The following is a 22,854-nucleotide window of genomic DNA, read 5'->3' as shown; positions in this document are numbered from 1 at the left end:
TCCCTAGCCAGGCAGAAACAAGTGTACACGCCCTTCACAATTCTCCAGGATTGGTTGCTGCCACTGCTTCTCAGCCTATATCCCGCGTGGATCCTTCCCCGGTGTGGAGTCGAAAATGGCATAGGAAATCCCTAGGACGAGTGGACAAGCAGCGGCGGCCGCCCCTCAAACCAACCCCACCCGACATCAGGGTCTAAGGTCTCGGGTCCCCGCTTTTCCTTTACACTTTGCCCATTCACCATGCAGGTACATGATGCTAGATACACGATGTAATTTTCAACAACAAGCGGGGATAGCTCAGTTGGGAGAGCGTCAGACTGAAGTTACAACTTCGGTTCTTGTCATCTGAAGGTCGTGCGTTCGATCCGCACTCACCGCATTTCTTTTGCTTTTTTGTCTGTCAGTCAGTCGGTTGCGTCTTGCTTTGAAGATGTCGAACTCTCTTTTGTTGGTACGAAGGCTTTCCCTACATACCATACATATCGTGCCTTCACATTCAGCACCCAGGAGCAATTTTTTGTGGGCACCAAGTCGAGTATCAGGTTAACTATCAGTGAAACAACTCTGCACACCACCGTTCACTATATACACGACAGTCCAGTCACACCATTTAATTCCTCGAGACCAAAATCTATTGCTTTGTATAGCCTACAGAACAGCTACATGTTTTGTGCTGCGCCGTCTAGTGGTGGGTGAATCTGTAACCTCTATGTATAAGGACCAAACACCTGATGCCACATCAATGTCTCCGTGCGCCAGAAACGCCTGAGCTAGCAGTATAGCACCCAAAATGAATAATTACACGTCTTGCCGCGTACCCACACCGTCTTTCTACAGTCCAGCAAATTGGGGGCTGCCGGGGTTCAGGATGTTCTGAGCTCCGGCGCTGTTTGGTGTCTTGGAGAGAGTGGCTTCTCGGTCAGCCTTCTCCTTCTCCAGCTGAGCCTTGTCAGCCTTGGTCATCCGCGGCTTTCTCACAACACCACCTCGGGAGCCAGGGCCGCCTCCACGACCACGACCTGTGCCCGTTCCTGCGCCACGAGCACCGCCGCGTCCACCACGTGAACCACGTCCCCTCTTGGGCAACCCATCGCGCCTGCTGGCTGGTTAGCTATGTTGACTGCGCAAGGGAGGGATGAATACTTACTTTCCGGATGGCTCTTTGACGGGCTCTGGCACCAACGGCCCAGAGTATACGAAGAAGCCATCACGGCTGGCGGCAGCCTGTTCCTCCCAGAGCATTTCCGAGTCGTCCACAAAGTCGTCGTCCCTATCATATTCGTCCTCCTTGAAATGCCTCTTCTTCTTCTTGATGGGTTTGCCATCAGGCTTGTCCGGACCACTCGTGCCACCCATCTCAATGTTGGAATCGTCATTGTCGGATTCGTCCACGGACATCTCGTCGCCCTCCCGGCTTGAGTCGTTTTGTGCCAAGGCAGCAGAAGCCGCGGCGATACGCGCCTTCCTGGCCTTGGCCTCGGCCTGCCGTGGGTGCAGTGCGTCCCAACCGTATTGCTCCTCTGCCATCCGCATAAAGTTGACGTACTTGTTGTTCTCGCCGATTGCCAAAGGAATGTTGAGCACGATGGAAGGCGCAATCAGTTCAGAGCCAGGCTCGGCCTTGCCAAAGTCAAGAATGGAGCGCTCTGCCCCTCCAGGACCCTCTTTGGGTGAAGATGCCGTGCTGATTTCTTTAGAAGAGGCCCGTTTCGCCGAGGCAGCACCAATTGTCGTTATGGACTGAGGCCGAATCTCAATCTTTGCTGACGCGACTGTGGCTGGTTTTCCGAGCTCGGATATGGGTTTCGGTTGTGTCGTGACGGCCGTGAAGTCTTTTCGTACAGGATCGGGTGATGCGGGTACTGACGAAGGTTCCGGTGCCTTGTTGACCTTGGCATTAGGGAAGAAATTCGATAACGGCGCTTGGTATGTGCTAGGTACGTGGGCCCCATAGTTGAACACGGGCACCGGGTCGACGAGGCTGGAAATTGACGGCGAGGCACTGGCGCGATTGGCTGTCGCGGTCCCGGGCGCGCGCGGAGAGCCCATCGAGCTAGAGTAGGTGCCTCGGATAGGGTCGTAGTTGTTGGATCGTATCGGGTCGTACGCGGTGCCGCTGATTCGAGGCGGGGGCGCGCTCTGTTGAGGTGAACGAGAGACGGGCTCGGGGTCCGCGTTGAGAATTTTTGACATTGAGCCAGGTAGAGATTCGCGCTTGGGAAGTTGCTGCGCATTGTGCTCGAGCCGGCCCAGGGTAGTTCCACGGTCGTCATCGGCGAACTTGTGTACTTGCTGCGCGGCAGCGCCGCCAAACCCGGGACCGAGACTAGCGGCCCGTGATCTTGACTCACTGCCATCTGGATCCGAAGAGGCGTTCTTGCGCTTACGCTGGACGGGGAGGGCATTGGGGTCCTTTGGCTTGCGAGGCTTCTTGATTTTTTCGGTGCCGTCTTCGTGCTGGTTGCTCTGACGCTTCAGGGTGGTACCGGGCTTGGGGCCAGGCTTCCTGCGGGGGACGCCATTCTTGGTGAGCATGGGCAGGCCGTCCGGGCCGTAGCGGATGTTTTCGGGGTTGTGCACGACGACAATCTCATCGACTTGTCTGCCATTTTTTAGCTTCGTGCCGGGCTGAGGAGAGTTTGGTGCGGAAAGCACTGAAGGGGGGTCTGACAAGTCTGGAGAGGTGCTGTAGCGGCGGCCATGGGCGAGGCTGCCGGATGCGGCCATTGTGGTGGTGTGTGGGTGTGTGTGAACGCTGTGGACGCGCCTGGTAATTGGTGGCAGGCAGGGCCAGCTGCGCTAGCTAGCTCGACGTGACGTGCGGCGGCACAAGAACAGACTCGCACCCCTGGTGCAGCGGATCCGCGTTGGAGATACAGGGGCTCGCTCTAGGCGCCCAGCCAGGTGCGTCGCAGCCGCTGCAGTCCCAACGTCTACAGCGAGGCACGATGCACGCCTTCCGTGTGCGCGGATAGCCTCAACTCGTCGATGCACCGCAATGGCGCAACTTGGCCGACGTCTGCGCAGTAGCCGCTCCGAGTACTGAGGTGTCTAGTGGCTGGCTGTGGACCCTGGAGGTGCCTGGTGCACTGTACGGAAATGTCGCCGTGTGCAGGACGATGATTGAAGATGACCGCGAAATGTGGTTGATGAATCACGCGGCAATCTGGTGATGCTGGTTGAGTCAAGCGTGCGTGGTGCAGGTCCAGAGCGGGGGTGCTTAGATGGTGGTTGTGGTGAGCATCGGTGTGGCGGCTTAGGGTGAGTGGCAGGTTATGTGTGCAGTGGGCTCTGAATAGCCTCAGCTGGGAACTGCACAGGACCACCAGTGACTAGTCGTCGTTGGTGGCGGCCTCTGATCGCGATTTGTGGGCGCTCGGCCGGTCGCTGGCTGCTCAAAACGACTCGAGAACGTGCATCAGGCAAAGCCGATGATGAGGGCGTGTCGAAAATGATGGAAAGGGTCCCAAGACGACGAACGGCGACGGCTGCAAGTTGTCGAAGGGATTGCGAGGGCTGTGTTGTGAAGTTGTGAGAAGAAAGAAAGGTTGGCATCGAGGAGATGTCAAGGAAAGGGCAGAAGTGGGCGATGGAGATGGCTACGGGAAATGGACTGGAAGGGCAGAAGCGTCCCTACGCCCAAACGGAGCGGATGGGCAGCACGGAAAACCGGGGCGGGCAGTAGAAGGTCAGAGAGCGTGAGGAATCGTCGCATGCGACAAGAGATTGTATTACGAGAGGGCAAGGGCCAGGTCAGGATAGCGTCAAGAGCAGCAGCATGAGTGAGCAAGCACACACGCAAAGAGACAAGGCAGGACGCGGAAAGAATGGGGGTGGGCAGACTTGCGCGCAGGCCAGCCGGGGGATGGCGACGATGATGGCAATGGCGACAGAGGCAGGTGGACCAAAGGGGGAAGCGCAATCTGGAACTAGCAGGTACTTGCTTGCCAACCGCCTCACGAACGCAGCGAGCGAGCGACGGGCCACGCGAGTCGGGCCTCAGCAACGAACGTGACCAGCGCTGAGCCGACGGTAGCAAGCGATGGTGGATGGTGGAAGGGACAGAGAGCCGGCCGAGGCAAGGTGGAGACAGGACAGCGACGAGGCCGGCGGCGTGGGCGTAGGGGAAAGGGGGCCTGGCCGGTTGGTTGCAAGCAGACAGACAAGCAAGACAACGAGTGATGTGCAAGCGCATGTCGTTGCAAAGTCAACAATCGTCGCGGCATGTCGTCTCTGCCGAGTCGAGTATGCTGGCTGGCTGGCTGGCCGCGCATTTGCCCGAGGGCGGCGGACCCTGGTTTGGCCCGGCTAGCTCCGCAAGGGGGCTTGCACCCATGGCTGCCGCACGCATAAATCATCCTGGATGGGGGACAGCGCTCTAGTCCGTACTGTAGCCTCGAGCAGTAAAACGGCAAAAAGACCCGTGGGCTGGAAGCACACCAGAAGCCTGCATGGGTCGCGTACCCTGCGGTAACTCGAGGCCTGGCAGGGGTGGGCCGCGCACCACAGGCACCGCGAGATTCGAAAACGCCACAAAGAAAGATACCTCAGGGTTCATGCCCCAAATCTGGCATTCTCCACAGCTGTGGGGTTCCACGTCTTGGCAGCAATTCCGGTTCAGAGGTTGCGGAGAAATGTGCCTGCTGAAGCTCACGAGCCAATCATGCAGGCTGCGAGTGCGCGGAGGAAACAACTCCTGCCAGTAACCATCAACCGAGACTGTGTTCATCGAGCAAAGGCTGGTTCTCATGGCGATGACGCAGTTCTTGCTGCAGGCTTGGCAGCCAAGTATGTATGGCCACTCCGAGCATGCGGCTCCGATGGGGGGCGAGTTTGGGGAAGTGGGTCCTGTCACATCTCGTGAGCGCACTGCCTTGAGGGGATACAAAGAACTCGATGCCATGACAATGAGTAGGTGGGCGACTTTAGCCTGCAGTTTTCTCCACAGGAACCGAAGGGGTTCATTGAAAGGATTGACTGCAAGTTTCGTTGCGCGGATGATGGGTGAGCACTGCGGCTCGTCGCGGATCGGGGCTGAAACCACTGCATCCGGAGTAAACAGGCCAGGAACATGCATGGATGCGCACTATGGTTCGTACAAGGCGGATATTGTTGTCCCCGGAGCACAGACAATTACCTACTCCGTGGATATGACCACTGCATGTATCATGCCTTTCCATATGCGCACGAAGCGGGAAGCGAACAAAGAATGTTTGATACTCGGATGCAAGACAAACCCAACTTGCACCAGGAACCGACCCCGTGCTGGTGTGGGCCGCCGCAGGTCGTGATTGGGTGCATCCTTTCGGGCGCGGGCCCGCCACAAGGGCCATGTGCGTACAGTACCGAGATCCCAAAATACTGTCTCTGAGATCGGACGCTACTGCACTGCCCCTCTTTGGGACTAGCGGCTGACAACTCTAATTACCATGTTGCACAGCAAGGCAAACGACAGCCACACCAGTGACCGGGCGGCTCAATGCATCTAGCCAGAATCTTGCATCTAGCCGAGCTGTGTCATAATCTCTGGAACTGGAGAACCCGGACCCCACCACGAGGGCCGCAGAACGAGCTTTCAGGAATTCAGCAAGCATTGCTTCCCCAGCTCCTCCGGTCTCGATAATAGACCACCTCATGTCCACAGTCTATTCCTTTGGTCTTTGCCACTGTAGTAACTACTGTCGAAGCTCTGGTCAATCTGGCTTGTAACTTCGATTTCTGTCACAGCTCGACCCCGATCCTGACAGGCATCTATTCGCCATGGACCCGTCCACTCTGATCCTGGATGTTCAGGAGAAGGAGGTGGCTGCGCCCAAGGTGCCCAGCTTCCCACAGATGAAGACATCCCAGTCCGGCTTCCCCGAGCACAAGAAGCGAACCCGGATATCAGCATTCAAGCAGAAGCGACAGGGGCCTGCACCGCCCGAATCAGCGACCAAAGTCTTCACGACATCCACACACGAGCCTCTGCAAGTGAGCAACGACGATGCGACAACCACAACCGAGACCGACAGTTTCGAGACCCGCGAGCAGAGGCGGATAGATCGTGAGAACAACGAGAAGCTCGCCTCCATGTCGCCGGCGGAGATCGAGGCTGCGCGGCAGGAGCTGTTTGGTGGACTCGACCCCAAAACCCTCGAGATGCTCTTGCGGAGGGCCAATATTGACGATCCAAATGGCCCATCGCCATTTGATGCACCGGGAGCAAAAGAGAGCGCCTCAGCAGTAGAGGCGCCACCACAAATAAAAGTCGAAGACACATCGAAGCCGTCAGACCCGAAAAAGGTCAGATTCCAGTCCACAGTGGAAGAGGACGACGCAGAACGACAAGCGCAACCACACAAGCACGCCCCCGAACAACCAAAACGAGACCCAGTCTCAGAATCGCATGATAACGTTGACCACGACAATGACGATACCGATGATGTGCCCGTACCCAGCGCGCCTCCTGCCGATCAGATCATCACACCCTCAAACGACCCGCAAGACCAAGAACAACCCGAACCAAAGCCACACTGGCCCCAACCTCCGCAGCCAGCCGACCTCGATCCCAACGACCCAGACTTCCTCGAGTCCCTGCACAAGAAATACTTCCCCTCGCTGCCCGCCGACCCGTCAAAGCTAGCCTGGATGGCGCCCATCCCGACCCCGAACTCGCCCGCCGACTACGACTCCCCTTACCACCCAGACCAGTCCAGCTACCCGATCGCCTCGCTCCGCTTCGACTTCCGCGGCACCCTGCTCCCGCCCCGCATCTCCCGCGCGGTCCCGGTGTCCAAGGGCCTGCACCACCACGGCGAGGCCCCCGAGGCGGCAGGCTACACGGTCGCCGAGCTCGCCCGCCTCACCCGCAGCGCGGTGCCCGGCCAGCGCTGCATCGCCTACCAGACCCTCGGGCGCATACTGTTCCGCCTCGGCAGGGGCGAGTTTGGCGGCGGGCCGAGCGAGGACGTGCCCATGGGGATCTGGCGCCAGATGGAGGAGGGCGCGGTGATGCGGAGCATCTACGAGGAGGCCGGGACCGAGGAAGGCAGGGGTCATCGCAGCGCGAGGGCGTTCGCGATCGAGGCTGTATGGCTGTTCGACAAGGGCGGGTGGAAGGAAAAGCTCAAGAAGGGCAAGTGAGAAGGGCGGGGAGAAAGGGTGATAGCAACCGTGACGATTAATGACTCGGCCGTCCATAACGAACAACAACAAAACGGGGCAACGTGAGCAGCGCCTGCATTGCATGACCGTAATTTGTGAGGCCTTTCGCCTGTCAAAGGACAGGGAGACGCAATGCTGAATACTAAACACTCTTCAGTCATCTCTGGAAGCATGCAGACAACAACAAATGTGGCTCGAACACGAAGACACCGCCCGCAATTGCCATCAAGTCAAACAAGAAGTATTAGAATTGAAGATTTTGGAAACCCCAGTAAACAAGGAACACCTGGCATTTTTGCTTCAAGGAAATGACGCGAAAATGAACAGCACGCCCGTGGTCATTTCTGAGCTTCCTCAGCTCAAGCCCCCCAGGTTCAAGGCCCACATCCCTGTCCTCTCCTTTCTCAGCTCATAGTGTGCACCGGGCGGCACAGTGGTCGTGGCTACTCGTCGCGAGGAGATCTGGTGCTTCCTCGCTTCCATCTAACATCTATCCCACCCAATCCGGCATTTGTTCCTCGGCCCCATACCAAAGATAGTGTCCTTAGCACAAAGCGTGGTATCTGGTCGAAAGATGGCTTCCGCCGGTATGGTCGAAATTATCTGTGCGTGTTCTTGCTGCATCCCAGTCATGGCTCGTGGACAGCGCTCAACGCTGTCCCTTCGCATTGTCGACCGTATCAGCCATCAAATTGTGTGATTCAAGACGTTGTGTGCTTATAGGAGCGAGTCCAGGCGAGTGAAGACACTAAGGCACGCGGCAACGACCTCGAGTTGCAACTCCTTGTCCTTGGCAGCATTGATTTCCTGCAAATGGCATGATCAGCACAAGACAAATCAGGGATACAACCATAGGATAGGTCGTTCGTCAAATCGGACTCACATCTGAGATGGCCTGAGGAATGTTGGCACCGATGCCCTGAGAGCTAGCCTTGCGTCCGAAGGGCCATTGCGAGTACTCGGCGAGAAGCTCGTCAGTCTGGGTGAAGGCGCGCTCGCGGGCCTCGTGGCCGAGACTGCTGAGAGCGTTCTCGAGAACGTTCGCGGCGTAAGCGGCGCAGACCATGGCAATGGTCCTAATGTAGCGGAACTCGAGGTTCTCAGGGAGCCACTGCGACCCCTGTATCACAACGGTTCGCTGTGTCAGCACGTTTCTGACGCGCCTCCGGATCTCATCCTTGGCACCACCGTCGGCCACAGGGTGTGTCGGCATGTCGAACAGTAGGAAGTTGCGCTTCTCGGTGCGAAGGATGCCCTTGTCGACAAGGCCTTTGCAGAGGCGTTCGCGAACCTGCTTGAGCTGGTAACCGATCTTCATGAGGTTCCAGGTCTCGCCTGTGCGCATGGCGTGGGATTGTTAGCCGGCTACACATGAGGAAAGTAGGGCACGATGGAGTGCCGCGACGGTGCTGGTGGCAGCTGCTTACCACTCATGAGGTCAATCCAGGAAGCGACACTCATCTTCTCGCTTTGCTTCATCATCTTGAGGGCCTCGTCGAGAAGCACTTCGCCAGTAAGAGTGTCGTCAATGACCTCGATGATCCGATCGGCCAGGGGAAATCTCCGCCTAGAGGCATCCTTAGTCATGGCGATGCGACCACGGAAGGCCAGCTCCAATACGATACAGCCTCTGAGCGCATAACTGATGTTGTCGTTCCAGAAGGAAAGGTATCCCTGTAGAACGCGAGGTTAGTGGTTGCGGTAACTCCCGACCATGGCCGGGTAGCCGACAGAACAACAGGTCCGCGACCAGTGGGCGGTGTAGCAGCAAGGCCTGCCACAAGGCTCCCGAAGTAGACGCACCTGCTTGTCTTTCAGGCCCAATAATATAACCTCCTCCATGAGAGTGAGCTTTGGCTGCTTGCTGCGCTCCGCACTCTCGTTCATGTCCCTGGGGTCGAATGCGATCTTGTGGCCATTCTCGCTCTTCTCGTAGCTCGTCTCCGGGGTGCTGTGCTCGCGCACGTTTTGCGACGAATTGGTGCGAGAGGGCTCGCCCTCCGACGAGGGGCCGCCGCCTCCAGCTCCGCGGCGTCGGGTGAGACCGGTCGACATGGTAGAGGCTGAAGGGTCGGTTGGGCGGATTGCGGTGGTCCTAAAAGGAGGACGATGCTAAGAGGCAAGAGACGAGCGACCCTGAAGATGTCGTGCTCGTGCTTGCTTGGGTCGGTGAGAGGATGACGATGCGGACCGGGTGCTGCTGTGCAGGGCAAAGTGAGCAGGTCGGCACGGCCAGGATCGCAGAAGCTGGCAGTGCAGGCGGCGCGAGATGATTCGACAGGCGTGCGAGTGTCGATGCGGCGTTGGGGATGCAGGAGGCGAGACAGTGGAGCCGGTGCTGGCGTGCCGTGCGTGAGGCCTGGGATGGGATGGCACGCAGAAGTGCGCAATTGACAGCTGGGCAATGCGGCGATTGGGCGATAGGGCGGGAGGTGGCAGGCCAGGCAGCTACGGCTTGGCCCCACCACTGCGTGCTGCTCGAGGGTCCATTGTCCCCTGGAAAGGAGAACCTGCCCGTGTAGAAGGGAGAGACATCTCCCTCGCCCAATCCCGCCCAGAGGACGTCAGAGCCCCCTTGCGCAGGTTCCGTCTTCGTGGCCGCAGCAATGGAATGTCGTACTTCATCTCGTCAGACCTTTCAGCTGTGACCAGCTCGCGACGAGGAGCCAATACCCTCGTTGGTGATGTTTCTAGGGTGCAGCTCAGGAATGACCAGGCAACAAAGGAAGGCTAGCCGGGTGCAGGGATGCAGCCTTTCTGCCTCACAAAATTCTCGAGGGACTTGTTCGTCTTTAACTTCTGTTCTCTGCTCCCCTGGATCGGCAATTACACATGCGACTCGTGAGCCAATTTACTTTAGTTTCTCTGACTCCAAGCGTGATGACATATTGAAGCGCCGTGACATACGCGGCGCCAACGTGCCGGCGAAACACAAGCACACCATTGAGAGACTCTAGATGGGGTGCGGCGGAACTTGTTGCTTGGACGCCTGCAGATTGACACCATGCTAAGCATGTTCTGGGCTCCTTCAGAAGTAGATATGGTCGCGCCTTTCACCGCGCAAGGCTTTGACACCAACGTGACGTGAGTGTCGAGGCTGTCGTGTAAAGTACGTTGCGCAGTCTGCCCAGCGACATGCCACCTTCGTGGCCGCAGCGGACCCACTAAAGCGGCCGAGGCGGCTCCGTTCGTCGGCTCCCACCGGCGTCACCCCTCCATACGCCCGGACGTGCCTTCTTCCGGTCTGCCAGCGATCACGAACGCGCAAAGTATAGCTTGAGTTCAGTGCACAACACTCTACTGCCGTGATCCGGCACAGCACCGCAGGCATGGGTCACCTCGTCACGGTTGCAACATGCAACCTCAACCAGTGGGCGCTCGACTTTGAGGGCAATACCCAGCGCATCATCGAGAGCATCCAGAAAGCCAAGGAGGCTGGGGCCACCCTCCGTGTTGGTCCCGAGCTTGAAATATGCGGCTATGGCTGTCTCGACCATCTGCTCGAGCAGGACCTGTACTTGCGTAAGTGGTCTTGCGGCTGAACCTGCTGCTGCTCAGCTAACAAAGCACTCCCTCAGACTGCTGGCAGTCTCTCGAGGTCATCCTCCGGGACAAGTCCTGCTATGACATTATTCTCGATATTGGCATGCCCATCTTGCATCGCAATAATCGTTTCAACTGCCGTGTCGTAAGTCCCTACTATGGCTGCCCCCAGTCGAGCGTTCATGTCTTTTAACAACGTCCTAGATCTGTTACAATGGCAAGATCTTGCTCATCCGCCCGAAGCTCTTCCTCGCCGGAGATGGCAACTACCGCGAGCAGCGCTTCTTCGTCCCATGGCTTCGCCCACAGCACTGCGAAGAGTACTACCTACCTCGCATGATCCGAGTCCTCCAGGGCGCCACCAAGGTCACCATCGGAGACGCGGTCATCAGCACGCCAGACACAACCATTGGCTGTGAGACATGTGAAGAGCTGTTCACTCCGGATCCACCGCACAATGCCATGTCTTTGAATGGAGTCGAGATCATCACCAATTCAAGCGGCTCGCACTGGACTCTCCGCAAGCTCAATCTTCGCATGCAGCTAATCATGGAGGCCACGAGAAAGAACGGCGGCGTTTACATCTATGCCAACCAGCAAGGTTGTGATGGAGACCGCCTGTACTATGACGGCTGCGCGATGATCATCTGCAATGGCAAGCTGCTCGCACAGGGCTCCCAATTCAGCTTGGAAGATGTCGAGGTCGTGACCGCCACCATCGACCTCGAAGAAATTCGAGCCTACCGGTTCGCTCCATCTAGGGGCATGCAAAGCGTCTTGGCACCTACATACAGGCGTATCGAAACGGAATTTGAGCTCAGCTCAGAGGAAGAAGACTATAAGCTCAAGCGTTTTCCCTCAATGGAGATACAGCCACGCTACCACTCCCCCGAGGAGGAGATTGCCCTGTGCACAGGTGCATACCTGTGGGACTACCTCCGTCGATGTGGCGTGGCTGGCTACCTGGTCCCACTCAGCGGTGGTATTGACTCCTGCGCAACCGCTGTGATTGTCTTTTCCATGTGCCGTATGGTCTCGGAGGCTTGCAAGGCTGGGAACAAGCAGGTCATTGCCGACGTTCTCAGGATCGCCAAGTACACCGAGGGCACGGTCCCGGAGACCCCAGAAGGGCTTTGCAATCAACTGTTCCACACTGTCTACATGGTAAGCAGCATGTTCGAGCAGTAGCCTCTCTCGCTAAAGTTGACACGCTGTAGGGAATGTCCAAACAAAGCTCAAAGGAAACAAGGCAAAGGGCCAAGGATCTGGCCGCGGCAATCGGAGCCTACCACGTCAATCTGGATATCGATGAGATTTATAATGCTCAGAGAAACCTTGTTGTTAAGTGCCTCAATTTTGAGCCCAAGTTCAAGGTCGAGGGCGGCACGCTGGCTGAAAATCTGATGTTGCAAAACATTCAGGCGGTTAGTGATCCGGCCCCTTGTTGACGATGTCATGCTCTTGGGCGGTTGTAACTGACATCTTATCCCACTGACTGTTGCAGCGCTCTCGTATGGTCACTGCATATGAATTCGCTCAGATCTTGCCCACGTCACGTGGGCGTCCTGGCGCTGGATCGCTCCTGGTTCTTGGAAGTGCGAACGTTGGGTAAGTCATCTTCCTTTTCCACTTACAGATACTTGAAATTAGAGCGACTGAACTACATACTAGTGAATCATTACGCGGCTATTTGACCAAGGCAGGTCATCACCACCTCCATTTGCCTATTCTCTGACACTAACAGAGACTACAGTACGACTGCTCTTCGGCCGATATCAACCCTATTGGCTCAATCGACAAAAGCGATCTGAAGCGCTTCATAGCCTGGGCAGAGACCAATTTTGACCTGCCTTGTCTAAACGAATTTCTGACCGCAGTGCCCACTGCTGAGGTAGGACTCTTGGGCAACAGATCATGGAGATAAAACCACTAACATTGTCATAGCTTGAGCCGATTACTGAGACTTAGTCCGTCTTCTCCATCCTGGACCTCTCCCCACCAGGCCTGTGACTATACTGACTTGCACAATAGTGTCCAATCCGATGAGGCCGATATGGGCATGACTTATGACGAGCTGACCACATTTGGCCGGTATGCCATGATCCAATGACTTAGTTTCTTTTGCCACGGTTCTAACCTCTGCAATGCTTCCAGTCTACGCAAGGTCGACAAGCTCGGTCCTTACGGAATGTTCCAGCGGCTGGCCCACGAGTGGGGTGCGAATCGCCCTGGTGCCAAGGATGACGGGCAGCCCGTCTACACGCCTCGCCAGGTTGCTGAAAAGGTCAAGGTATGACGAGTTGTTTGCGTCTGATCTCTCTGCATCCTGTTCCTCTTTTTTTGCATGATACTAATGTGATCTGTTTCTTTCCTAGCGCTTCTACCACTACTATGCCATCAACAGGCACAAGTTGACCACGTTGACGCCGGCGTTGCACTGCAACGACTACTCTCCGGATGACAATCGTTTTGGTATGTGTTCGCTCTCCTCAAGCTCACTGAATTGATCGTGCTGACTCTGTCGCGCTAGATGTGAGTGTATTGGCATGGGCGTTCTGCAACATAGACGAAAGGTAGCCCAACAGATTCGGTATCTTGCATTGCTAACCACACTGCTGCTAACCAGCTTCGACCCTTCTTGTATCCGCCCTTTTACCAGAGTTTGGCGTTCAAATGCATTGATCGCGAACTCGAGAAGATGGAGGCTGCCCTGGCAGACAAGGATGTTGACTAAAGTCTGCCGAGAGCTCTCGTTGTAGAACGTGGCGCATGAACTTCGTGTTTTCACCGCCTCGTCCATTAGATGGCGCCCCGGAAAGCCGCGTGGCGTCCAAGCAATAGAGATACCGACCACATATCAGTCATACGCATGCATAGGGACAAATTGCATTATCCATCATATGGGCGACGTCCTGGCTAGAACTGATAACGAAGCTGGATACGGAAGGGGCCCCGCAACGGCCCGGTGTCCTGGCCCACTCGGCCCGGCTTACACACACCCCGCGCTCGTGATACGTGCCCGAAGTCGCACTCCCGCTTCCTTTAATCTTCTCTATTTGCTTTGCTTTCTTCATCTCAGTTTGTGCATGTCGGATTCTCTCCTCAAGACACATTCTTCAGGATCGGTAGCCGGTTCCGTCACTCAGTGCGACGAAAGCGTTCAATCCATCTGACCTTTCAATCCCCGAATTAGGTCTTTTCAACTTACATGTTCCATCATGGGCTCTCAATCGTCTCCTAGCCCAGACCCAACCACCATATCCACAGCCCTCCAAGATGCCCTGATCCGCTATGCCCAGCGCCATCCACAATCCCTCAAACACCACCAGGAAGCTCTCCTCAGCCTCCCGGGGGGCAACACACGCTCCCTGCTCCATGAGAACCCTTTCCCCGTCCTCATGGCCCGCGGGGAGTCTCACCTCCTGCACGACGTCGACGGGCACACATACAATGATCTAGTCGGCGAGCTTACCGCGGGGCTGTTCGGCCACTCGCATCCTGTGCTCTTGCAGGCGCTGGCAGACACGGCGAAGAACGTCGGGCTGAGCCTCGGGGCGACAAACGTGCTCGAGGCCAGGTACGCGAGGCTGCTGTGCGAGCGGTTCGCTTTGGGCAGGGTCAGGTTCACAAACTCTGGCACCGAGGCGAACCTGCATGCCCTTGCTGCCGCGAGGAAGTACACGGGGCGGAAAAAGGTTGTCGTGTTCACCGGCGGCTATCACGGTAGCGTTTTGAGTTTCGGGGCACCCGTGACGCAACAGGTTTCAAATGGTACAGGTGAGGCAAAGGCGTTGCAGTATGGCCAGACGGAGAACAATGTCGACAAGGACAGCTTTGTCCTTGTAGAATACAATGACTGTGATGGGGTCGTGGAGGCATTCCGGCGGGAAGGGAGTGAGAATATCGCGGCTGTACTGGTCGAGCCGATGCAGGGCTCTTCTGGGTTCATCCCGGCTACGAAGGAATTCCTGTTGTCGATTCAGGAGCAGTGTGCCCAGGTAAGTATCCTGTCTGGTAGAAGCCTTTATGGGAGGATTTGTAAGACTAATACAAATGACAAACCTAGGCCGGCGCCGTCTTCATCCTCGACGAGGTCATGACGTCCCGCCTCGCTCCCGGTGGTCTGCAATCCACTTTCCGTGCAGAGCAAGGCAGCGACCAGTCCCTCATCAAGCCTGGTCTCACAACGTTTGGGAAATACCTCGGTGGTGGTATGCCGTTCGGTGCGTTTGGCGGCGACGCGGAGATCATGGGCGTGTATGACCCGCGCAGTATCAACTCGCTCGTCCACAGCGGGACGTTCCAGAACAACACGCTCATGCTAGCCATGGGCCATGCGGCGCTATCGCAGGTGTACACGCCCGAGAAGGCGATATCACATACTCAGCGAGGCGACAGATTGAGAGCCCGACTTGTCGAGGTTACCAAGGGAACCATGTTGTCTGCGACTGGCTTCGGGTCGTTGGTTTGTATGCATTTCGGCAGCGGGTGGGGTAGGTTGGGAGAGCAGGTTAGGAGTAAAGAGCATGGCGGGCCGGATGACGAAGATCTCAAGACGCTGTTCTGGCTGGAGATGCTGGAGAGAGGCTTTTGGGTTCAGCGAAGGGGAAACATTGCGCTTATCCTGGATACTCCCCTGGACGTGGATGACAAGTTTGTCGATGCTGTCTCGGAGTTTGTTGCAAGGCACGAAGGTTATGTTCGCATAGACTCGTGAGGAAAACGAAATATGGAAAGGTAAAGCAGGGAGGACTGTGTTAGATGGGTCCTATACAGGCAGAAACCCTGACGGGGATAGATGGTCGACCGGCATTCTTGCTATTCGTCACCAGTCTTCATCCGATTTCATTCCATGATATAATATTTTAAGTCTTGAATTGCTGCTGGAAAATATGGTCGCCGAAATTCAATTGATTGCGACCAAGGCAGCAAACTGGTCCATTGCCGAATCGGTAGGCCGAACCCGTAGGAATCCAATGATATTGAAGAACGACTTGCTTATTGCTGACCTCTCAACTTCGACCTGTGGACCTCCCGAACGGGACCTCGGAGTGTGTTCGTCTGAACAGTGTTGGAGTATGTGCGAGATATGGGTCTTGCCCGTTGCAACACAGTATCTATCACTGCGCACTGTGTTGCCGATCGGCCGACCTCCTCGGCTGCCCCACACGCCTTCCCCAGCAGCCAGCAGAGCTCCAGTTGCGCCTCTCCTCCGTCACAATTTTGACGAAGATGAGCCGGTCCTTTCCCAATGATTAGCCGCGAGTCCAGCACGCCACCCGGAGCAACATGTCGACGCTGCCCTCCGACTATCATGACCTCGCTGCCGTAGCCAGAGCCGCTGCTGCGACCTCCCCTCCCCCCCCTCCTCCTCCACAGCAGCAGCCATACCACCACCAACAACAACCTCACCAAGAGCCACAACACCAGCCCCGCGAGGTGCCCTCCGATCACGATGTCGCTGCAGTCGCTGCCGCCGCCGCCGCCGCGTCTGCGTCTGCAGCTGCGCAGCCGCCTTCCCAGAGCAATGGCTCTCAAGATCACCTGAGGCCGCATCCAGAAGAGACATACCAGGACAACACGCCCAACTCTTTCGATGGCATCGAAGTCCCCCACCACGGAGCGCACGCGCACCAGCCCGCTCCCGCGGTGACACCTCCTCCGCCACCACCACCTCCTGCGCTGCACACTACGACGACAGACAGCAGTCTCGACCAGCACTACGCGCACTCGGGCAACATACAGCACATGCAGCAGAGCCAGGCCTTCAATGGCCACATGTACGACAGCATCGAGCATGGCCTGCCTGACCTGCCGCCGACGCCAATGCAGGCCTTGTCGACCTCGCCTGTCGGGTCCTCTGCCAACCACCACAAGGTCACACGATTGCGGAGAGCATGTGACATGTGTAGCCAGCGCAAAGTCAAGGTGAGCTCAGCAGCAATTGGCCCTGGCGTTCAGATTGTACGTTCGTTTATGCAGCCAAGATGATTCTAACACGACTCGACAGTGTGACGAGAGCGGTCCGCCATGCAAGCCCTGCGCCGATCTCGAAGTCGAATGCACCTTCCACCGCGCGATGAAACGACGAGGACCTCCGAACAAACATGCCGAGGCTGCGAAAGCCGCCAAGCGAGCCCGCGAGGGCGAAGGGCAGAGTCAGACAATAACGCCATCACCGGTCACCCAGCATGCGCCGCCAGTGCTATCCCCAGTCTTGCTGCAGGACGGCACGAATGAGATTCTCGATGGGGAGCTAATCGCTCCCTGGCCAGTCATAGAGCTTCTCATCGACGACTTCTTTACATATATACACCCGCTGGTTCCATTCCCACACGAGCCGACATTTAGGCGAGCCTTTGCCGATCGCATGGACCGAGTGAACCGGGAATTTCTGGCGTTGCTGTCGAGCATGATTGGTCTACTTGTCGCGTCCTTTCCTCGCAGTGCCCGGGCGCATCTCAAGTCAACGCACAGCACGAACTTGTTCCCGACTTCCTTGACTATGATCGAGCGCTGCCGTCATGTCGCGCTCGTCGCGCGAGGTTCTTCCTTCATGGCCAAAACGGAAATGTCGGTGGACGACGCAGCCACGAGCTACTTCCTCGGAGTCGCTGCTGCTTATGCCCTGCAAATACGACTGTGCAAGCGGTTCATGGCTGAGACGATGACTTTCTGTCGAGAAACCATGATGCACCGCTCAAATGACGGCCTGGATCTCGATAGCCCGTCAGCGAGCAAGCCGATAGACCATATTCAGGACCAGATGAGCAAGCGCCTATTCTGGGTGATAGTGGCTGGCGTTCGGTCCATGACACAGCTTGGCCAGTCCATTAACGAGCTTCCACTTCCTCCGCCGACTGCGCAGGAGCCATACCCAGACCAGCCGCTGGAGGTTGACGACGAATATATATATGCTAGTCATATTTTGCCGCAGCCAGAGGGTGTATTGCCCTTGGTCGCGGGGTTCAACAGGAACATTCGCGTCTACACCACAATGAACGAGCTTGTTGGCGTAGACATGTGTTACGGCATCAACTTCTTTGACTGGAGTGCCCAGAAGAACATCTTGTTCAACGGTCTCGCTGCAGCTAAGGGATCGACCGAAGACCTCCCACTGGAGCTCCAGGTGAGGATTGAGGAAGGGCAGATTCAGGACCCATTGGGCTTCGACAGATCTGACCTCCAGTACTACCCCCCATCCTTTCCTCTGGCCCAGCCTGCCAATGATGTGCGGCATGCCTTTTCACAGCATCCCATGCGCAGGCGCCAGCTGCAATTCGAGATCCAAAAGGCCAATATCTATGCTTCACAGCTGGCCACGAGGTCGTACTTTGTTGAGCGTTACCTCAATTTGCGAGATGCTCACCGGTCACAGCTCAATTTTGCCGAGACTGAGCAGAGTGACGACGAGAAAGACGACCGGGACTCGCAGGTCGCGCAGGAGCGCGAGCTCATTGTGCAGAACCTGCTCACGGTGCTAGCATCCATCAACCAGCGCAACATCGAGCCAAACGGCGGCTCGCTCGTCAACAAGATCCGGCAGGTGGCGAGCACCCTGCTCAACGACGCGCCGGAGCGCAAGGGCGCCATGGCGGTCAAGGTAGAGGACTACCTGGGGAGGTTTCTCGAGATCCTGATGAAGCTGGAAAAGACGGGCGCGCCGAGCTCGTCGGGGTCGATGACACCGCAGGACGAGGAGCAGGAGCTGCAGCACTGGGCCAATCTAAGGGACATTCAACTCCAGTTTGCCGAAAGCGGTGGGTATTAAGCCTCACCGCAGTCAGCCGTCCAACAAGTCCGGCGTTTGAAGACCGTATATATGCGGCGTGGCTTCCTACTCCAAGCAAGTCGAAACACCACGCGCAACACTCCCAGGAGCCGGGCGCAATGTACAAAGCATACTCAAAAAATGTATATAAGCAAGCAGGCAACGATCAACATGAGCACATAATTATCTTGATACCCCTTCAAATACATACCTACACGTTCCCTAAATCCACATTGGCAGTCCATTTTGCCCCTTGCGCGGACCTATCTGAGGAGCTTGATTCATAGCCTTGGCAGGCTCGGTGTTTCACGGGATCCTCCGTAAGCACGTGCGGCCCGCGGCGCTCAAGGCCGGGTGCTACTGGTGGCTCGACTGGGAGCTTTCCTGATGCATCGAGGTGAGATGGGCACAGTTTGAAATTGTGGATCGTCTGATGGCTGGCTTATTGGGCGGAGGCGGAGACTGCGTATCTGAAGTTCACTGAGGTGTCGATGCTAACAGTTGTGTCAATCGTGACCGTGCTGTGGATCGCTCCTCATCAGGTCGACCAGAGGTTGCCGAGGACACTGAGGCCAGGCGACGATGAGGATACCTTGATGGGCAGCTCCGAGGTGTATATAACCCGGGAGCCCGGCTGCGAATGCACCCTGGCGGGCCTGACATGTCGGACGGTCGACAAACGACAACTAGGACTGGGTCCTCGAGCAATAACCATCAGTCACAAGCTTTCTGGGCGGGCAGCTGCGGCTCCGCGGGCGGACCTGAACCTCCGCAACCACCCCACCGCCTGCCCCGCCTCGGCTTCTGCTGCGCGCTGCCATCGCGTCTCGACATCATCGACGTCACCTCGACGCGATCTCGGATGCTCCGTGCAGTCCGCCCGCGGCTGCGATGGCGTCATGTCTCCTCGTCCGTCCCGCACCGCTTGTGCGCACCAGCTCCTCCTCGCTCCATTGACTGCCGGCATTGGGCCCTTCCATTCGTCGTCCTGGTACCCACAGCCGACGTGGTGCACCACGGCACGGCAGCCACATGGCATCGCATCCGCACGATCTTTGAGTTTTGAACTCTACCGCCGAGAGCTCTCCAGCTCTCGCTCGCTGCGGCAGCTCCTCCTGGCGGCATGACCATCCCTGCCTGCCCTGCCCAGCAGCCTGCATTTCTGCTCGGGCGCTTCGTCCGCCTGCCCCGCCTTCGCTCTTTTATCCGCAGAGCTGGCCATCACCGATCGCGATCTAGTATCTCGCACGGGCAGCTGTCGTGATGATGACTGCTTGATATTGTCCCTGCTCACCTAGTGGAGCAGTAAATTCCAGAGCTGTAGTCGGACCCGGCATTAGACTCCACGTTGTCTGGGCAGGAACATGAAAGGAAGTCGGTCGGCTGTCACTCCCATGTGCGTCATGGGATATATAATCCTCATGGCGCCGGATCTGAGACCACCGTCGCATCCTCCCGAATATTGAGATCTACCACTCGCCAAGCAAGCTCCTATCCACGATCGCCTGACAAGCTCGAGTTAGCCCACGGACATCAGAACAAACCAGCCACGAACGACGCCTGAAGGAGCAATCCCAGAATCACCTGCCCAACATGTCGTCCTCATCCTCTGAGAAATTTGAGGGTTTTGTGATCAATGACATCAAGAAGTGGACAGAATTCAAGAAGCAGAGCGTGAGCCAACCCTTCTTCCCCGCATCCACCCATTGATGTATAGAATTGGGCCAAATCACTAACGTGGATCTCTTCCCCCTCTTCCAGATCAAGCCCAAGGTCTTTGGCGATCATGATATCGACATCAAGATCGAGTGCTGCGGCGTCTGCGGCAGCGATGTTCACACAATCACTGGCGGCTGGTCAGAGGACGTGCCCACACCCCTGGCTGTCGGCCACGAGGTCGTCGGCAAGGCCATCAAGGTCGGCAAGGCCGTCAAGGACGTAAAGGTCGGCGACCGCGTCGGTGTCGGCGCCCAGGTCTGGGCCTGCCTCAAGTGCCAGCAGTGCAAGTCGGACAACGAGAACTACTGCCCGCACATGGTCGACACGTACGGCGCGCCGTACCCCAAAGACGTCGACCCGGACGAGACCATTTCCCAGGGTGGCTTCGCCTCGCACATCCGCGCCCACGAGTACTTTGTCTTCCCCATCCCTGATGCCATCCCCTCGCACCTCGCGGCGCCCATGCTCTGCGCCGGCCTGACTGTCTGGTCTCCGCTGGTCCGCGCAAAGGTTGGCAAGGGCAGCAAGGTCGGCATAGTCGGCATGGGCGGTCTCGGCCACTTCGCCGTCATGTGGGCCAACGCACTCGGCGCCGAGGTCACGGTCATCTCGCACTCGCCCAACAAGGAGGAGGACGCGCGCAAGCTCGGCGCCAAGAACTTTGTCAACAGCAACGACAAGGACTGGGCCAAGCCCCTCGCCTTCACCTTTGACTTCCTGCTCAACTCGGCCGACATGACGCACGAGTTTGACATTGCCAGCTACCTCTCCACCCTCAAGGTGGGGTGCCACTTCCACCAGGTCGGCCTGCCCGACAAGCCCATCGACGGCATCAAGCCCCAGCAGTTCATGGCCAACGGCTCCAGCTTCGGCGCCAGCCACATCGGAAACCGGCCCGAGTGCCTGAGCATGCTCAAGCTCGCCGCCGAGAAACAGCTCTTCCCCATCGTCGAGACCATCCCCATCAGCGAAAAGGGCTGCGCAGAGGCCGTCGAGCGCCTCAAGAACAACAAGGTCCGCTACCGCTTCACGCTGACCGACTACGACAAGGCCTTTGGCGCATGAGGTGACCATGTCGGGAGGGTTTGGTATATTATGAATAAGTAGGAAGCAAAGCAAAACGTAATTATACAAGAATAATAATGATGTAATGACCATGCGCAGACTACTTGACTTTCTTGTTCACTTTGGTCGATTGCACAAATCAGTGCGACATCTCCGCTCAAAAACTGACACATGATATCTTCCGTCAGAAGTATCCGCCAGTCTCGGGGGACTGCTTGAATTGGCTCTGATGTGTACAGACGTTTACAAACCATTACTTTTCTAATTAAATTAAAGCCAAGCCAGAATCCGCAACTGGTGGGCATGTAGTATTGTCTCAACCCTTTGCATAGTTGATTTAGTGTGGCCAATTTTAAATGGTTTGCCCGTGAGGGATGTACGTACAGCCCCGCGTAACCCACCAAATTGAATGGCAAAAGCAAAAATCACCTTGGAATGCACCTGGCGACGACACCGGCCAGTAACAGAAATCAAGAAATGTAACAGGTATCGGTATAAGACGCCAAAAAGCAAAAGAAATGCGGTGAGTGCGGATCGAACGCACGACCTTCAGATGTATGTGAGAACCGAAGTTGTAACTTCAGTCTGACGCTCTCCCAACTGAGCTATCCCCGCTTGTTGTTGAAATGGTCTCCTTTATTGAGCATTATGAACTGTAGCAAGACCACTGCTGATGACCAAGGTGCTTTCGCCTCTATGTTTTACCAATCCGAGTGACAAGCTTTCTTGTGGGAGAGTGTCTGTATGCGGCAGAAAATATGTTTCATTGGTCTCAGCTGCATACATCCCATTGTTACTTTTCTTGCTCCAATTCCCTTCCTTGCATTGGCAACCTTTGTGCGGATATCCCTAAGGTCTACCACCCGTTCGCCAAGTTCCTAGTATCTGCCACACTAATTCTGAGTGCCGGGACGTTGCGTAAAATCGTAAAATCGTTATCCCGTGTCGTCGTTGCTCATTCCATCGTCTATTGTTGCTCACTCGCCGCTCATGCAGTCCGGAAGTATCGCTTGTCTGAACGAAAGCTCAGCATCCCGCGTGGCCAACATCCACCAGGGCCTCAGCAGCTTACCGAGCATCGTGACGTTACGTCCAGCCAAGCTCACCAGAGTCCGATTGCCCGCCACCGCCGGAAAGGCCACAGTCTCGTTTGGCCGGCCGTGATGGGGCATCAGGGCTCTGACTGCGTCGATTTCGACGTCGGGAGCTCGCGAGGTCAGGCGGAATGTTGGGAATGCTGAGACTACGGCGACAGCCATGGCAAGGGCCAGGAACGCGGTGTTGAGGTTCTTCATGATTGTGGTGGGAGTGAGGTTTCGCCAGAGGGTGCTAGCCTGGGAGACACGAAAAAGGTGCTACCGTGACTGCCAAGTTACTGAGAAGAAGCACAGTTTGTTATGAGACGGAGCGTTAAAAATCATTGTCGTTCCTCACCGGTCGTTGTTCTAGATAGTTGCATTGAGACTTCTCAGCTGCGGGCCAAGCACTAACTCACCGTTTGCCTTGAGAATGCCGAGGAGGTCTCTGGGGACTTCGGAAACGAGATCACGAATCCTTTGAAGTCGTCGAAAGCGCGCAAATGCAAAGCTGGCGTGCTGAGCGACACTGAG

General features: G+C 56.7%; 8 protein-coding genes and 2 non-coding genes across 10 annotated transcripts; 6 read left to right on the top strand and 4 right to left on the bottom strand.

Moving 5' to 3' along the window:
• Nucleotides 1-286: 286 nt before the first annotated feature.
• On the top strand, nt 287-379 carry B0I36DRAFT_t109. Its single transcript has one exon. It is a non-coding gene; the product is annotated as a tRNA-Phe (tRNA).
• A 452-nt stretch (nt 380-831) lies between these two features.
• B0I36DRAFT_363645 (uncharacterized protein) lies at nt 832-2,727 on the bottom strand (the record flags this gene model as incomplete). Its single annotated transcript, XM_046158839.1, has 2 exons — nt 832-1,096; nt 1,148-2,727. The coding sequence occupies 2 exons, from the start codon at nt 2,725-2,727 to the stop codon at nt 832-834; spliced, it is 1,845 nt and encodes a 614-aa protein (XP_046011338.1).
• Nucleotides 2,728-4,663: 1,936 nt separating this feature from the next.
• B0I36DRAFT_363644 (RPAP1-like protein) lies at nt 4,664-7,125 on the top strand (the record flags this gene model as incomplete). The annotated part of the gene is made up of 2 exons (XM_046158838.1): nt 4,664-4,792; nt 5,728-7,125. 2 exons carry the CDS (start codon nt 4,664-4,666, stop codon nt 7,123-7,125), a joined length of 1,527 nt encoding a protein of 508 aa, XP_046011337.1.
• Nucleotides 7,126-7,930: 805 nt separating this feature from the next.
• On the bottom strand, nt 7,931-9,504 carry B0I36DRAFT_324950 (Golgi phosphoprotein 3-domain-containing protein). Its single transcript, XM_046154178.1, has 3 exons — nt 8,950-9,504; nt 8,574-8,820; nt 7,931-8,481 (listed from the first exon to the last, which is right to left on the bottom strand). The coding sequence occupies exons 1-3, from the start codon at nt 9,199-9,201 to the stop codon at nt 8,015-8,017; spliced, it is 966 nt and encodes a 321-aa protein (XP_046011336.1). The 5' UTR covers nt 9,202-9,504; the 3' UTR covers nt 7,931-8,014.
• Nucleotides 9,505-10,367: 863 nt separating this feature from the next.
• On the top strand, nt 10,368-13,719 carry B0I36DRAFT_269288 (putative glutamine dependent NAD+ synthetase). Its single transcript, XM_046151261.1, has 12 exons — nt 10,368-10,668; nt 10,725-10,834; nt 10,894-11,853; nt 11,907-12,113; nt 12,194-12,297; nt 12,361-12,388; nt 12,443-12,580; nt 12,634-12,656; nt 12,721-12,780; nt 12,844-12,979; nt 13,065-13,161; nt 13,275-13,719. Exons 1-12 carry the CDS (start codon nt 10,476-10,478, stop codon nt 13,421-13,423), a joined length of 2,205 nt encoding a protein of 734 aa, XP_046011335.1. The 5' UTR covers nt 10,368-10,475; the 3' UTR covers nt 13,424-13,719.
• A 73-nt stretch (nt 13,720-13,792) lies between these two features.
• Nucleotides 13,793-15,566, top strand: B0I36DRAFT_290388 (pyridoxal phosphate-dependent transferase). Its single transcript, XM_046151703.1, has 3 exons — nt 13,793-14,438; nt 14,496-14,687; nt 14,756-15,566. The coding sequence occupies exons 1-3, from the start codon at nt 13,908-13,910 to the stop codon at nt 15,404-15,406; spliced, it is 1,374 nt and encodes a 457-aa protein (XP_046011334.1). The 5' UTR covers nt 13,793-13,907; the 3' UTR covers nt 15,407-15,566.
• A 949-nt stretch (nt 15,567-16,515) lies between these two features.
• On the top strand, nt 16,516-18,460 carry B0I36DRAFT_244855 (uncharacterized protein; the record flags this gene model as incomplete). The annotated part of the gene is made up of 2 exons (XM_046150098.1): nt 16,516-16,617; nt 16,700-18,460. 2 exons carry the CDS (start codon nt 16,516-16,518, stop codon nt 18,458-18,460), a joined length of 1,863 nt encoding a protein of 620 aa, XP_046011333.1.
• A 1,593-nt stretch (nt 18,461-20,053) lies between these two features.
• On the top strand, nt 20,054-21,244 carry B0I36DRAFT_363639 (alcohol dehydrogenase; the record flags this gene model as incomplete). The annotated part of the gene is made up of 2 exons (XM_046158837.1): nt 20,054-20,134; nt 20,222-21,244. The coding sequence occupies 2 exons, from the start codon at nt 20,054-20,056 to the stop codon at nt 21,242-21,244; spliced, it is 1,104 nt and encodes a 367-aa protein (XP_046011332.1).
• Nucleotides 21,245-21,763: 519 nt separating this feature from the next.
• On the bottom strand, nt 21,764-21,859 carry B0I36DRAFT_t94. The gene has a single exon. It is a non-coding gene; the product is annotated as a tRNA-Phe (tRNA).
• Nucleotides 21,860-22,232: 373 nt separating this feature from the next.
• B0I36DRAFT_363638 (uncharacterized protein) lies at nt 22,233-22,539 on the bottom strand (the record flags this gene model as incomplete). Its single annotated transcript, XM_046158836.1, has 2 exons — nt 22,233-22,258; nt 22,317-22,539. The coding sequence occupies 2 exons, from the start codon at nt 22,537-22,539 to the stop codon at nt 22,233-22,235; spliced, it is 249 nt and encodes an 82-aa protein (XP_046011331.1).
• Between the last annotated feature and the right edge of the window lie 315 nt (nt 22,540-22,854).

This window comes from Microdochium trichocladiopsis (genome assembly GCF_020744255.1).
Source record: "Microdochium trichocladiopsis strain MPI-CAGE-CH-0230 chromosome Unknown B0I36scaffold_6, whole genome shotgun sequence".
Taxonomy (NCBI): domain Eukaryota; kingdom Fungi; phylum Ascomycota; class Sordariomycetes; order Xylariales; family Microdochiaceae; genus Microdochium; species Microdochium trichocladiopsis.
Note: the sequence above shows the minus strand (reverse complement) of the source record. Positions and strands in the feature narration are given on the sequence as shown.

Excerpts from the sequence above, each read along its gene's own strand:
- B0I36DRAFT_324950 (XM_046154178.1), bottom strand. The coding sequence starts at position 9,201 with ATGTCGACCGGTCTCACCCGACGCCGCGGAGCTGGAGGCGGCGGCCCC. Across the intron at positions 8,821-8,949 it reads TGGGCCTGAAAGACAAGCAG|GGATACCTTTCCTTCTGGAA; the intron begins GTGCGTCTACTT and ends CGCGTTCTACAG. Across the intron at positions 8,482-8,573 it reads CTGGATTGACCTCATGAGTG|GCGAGACCTGGAACCTCATG; the intron begins GTAAGCAGCTGC and ends CCATGCGCACAG.
- B0I36DRAFT_269288 (XM_046151261.1), top strand. The coding sequence starts at position 10,476 with ATGGGTCACCTCGTCACGGTTGCAACATGCAACCTCAACCAGTGGGCG. Across the intron at positions 12,389-12,442 it reads TACGCGGCTATTTGACCAAG|TACGACTGCTCTTCGGCCGA; the intron begins GCAGGTCATCAC and ends CAGAGACTACAG. Across the intron at positions 12,657-12,720 it reads GAGCCGATTACTGAGACTTA|TGTCCAATCCGATGAGGCCG; the intron begins GTCCGTCTTCTC and ends CTTGCACAATAG.
- B0I36DRAFT_290388 (XM_046151703.1), top strand. The coding sequence starts at position 13,908 with ATGGGCTCTCAATCGTCTCCTAGCCCAGACCCAACCACCATATCCACA. Across the intron at positions 14,439-14,495 it reads TTTTGAGTTTCGGGGCACCC|ACGGAGAACAATGTCGACAA; the intron begins GTGACGCAACAG and ends CAGTATGGCCAG. Across the intron at positions 14,688-14,755 it reads TTCAGGAGCAGTGTGCCCAG|GCCGGCGCCGTCTTCATCCT; the intron begins GTAAGTATCCTG and ends TGACAAACCTAG.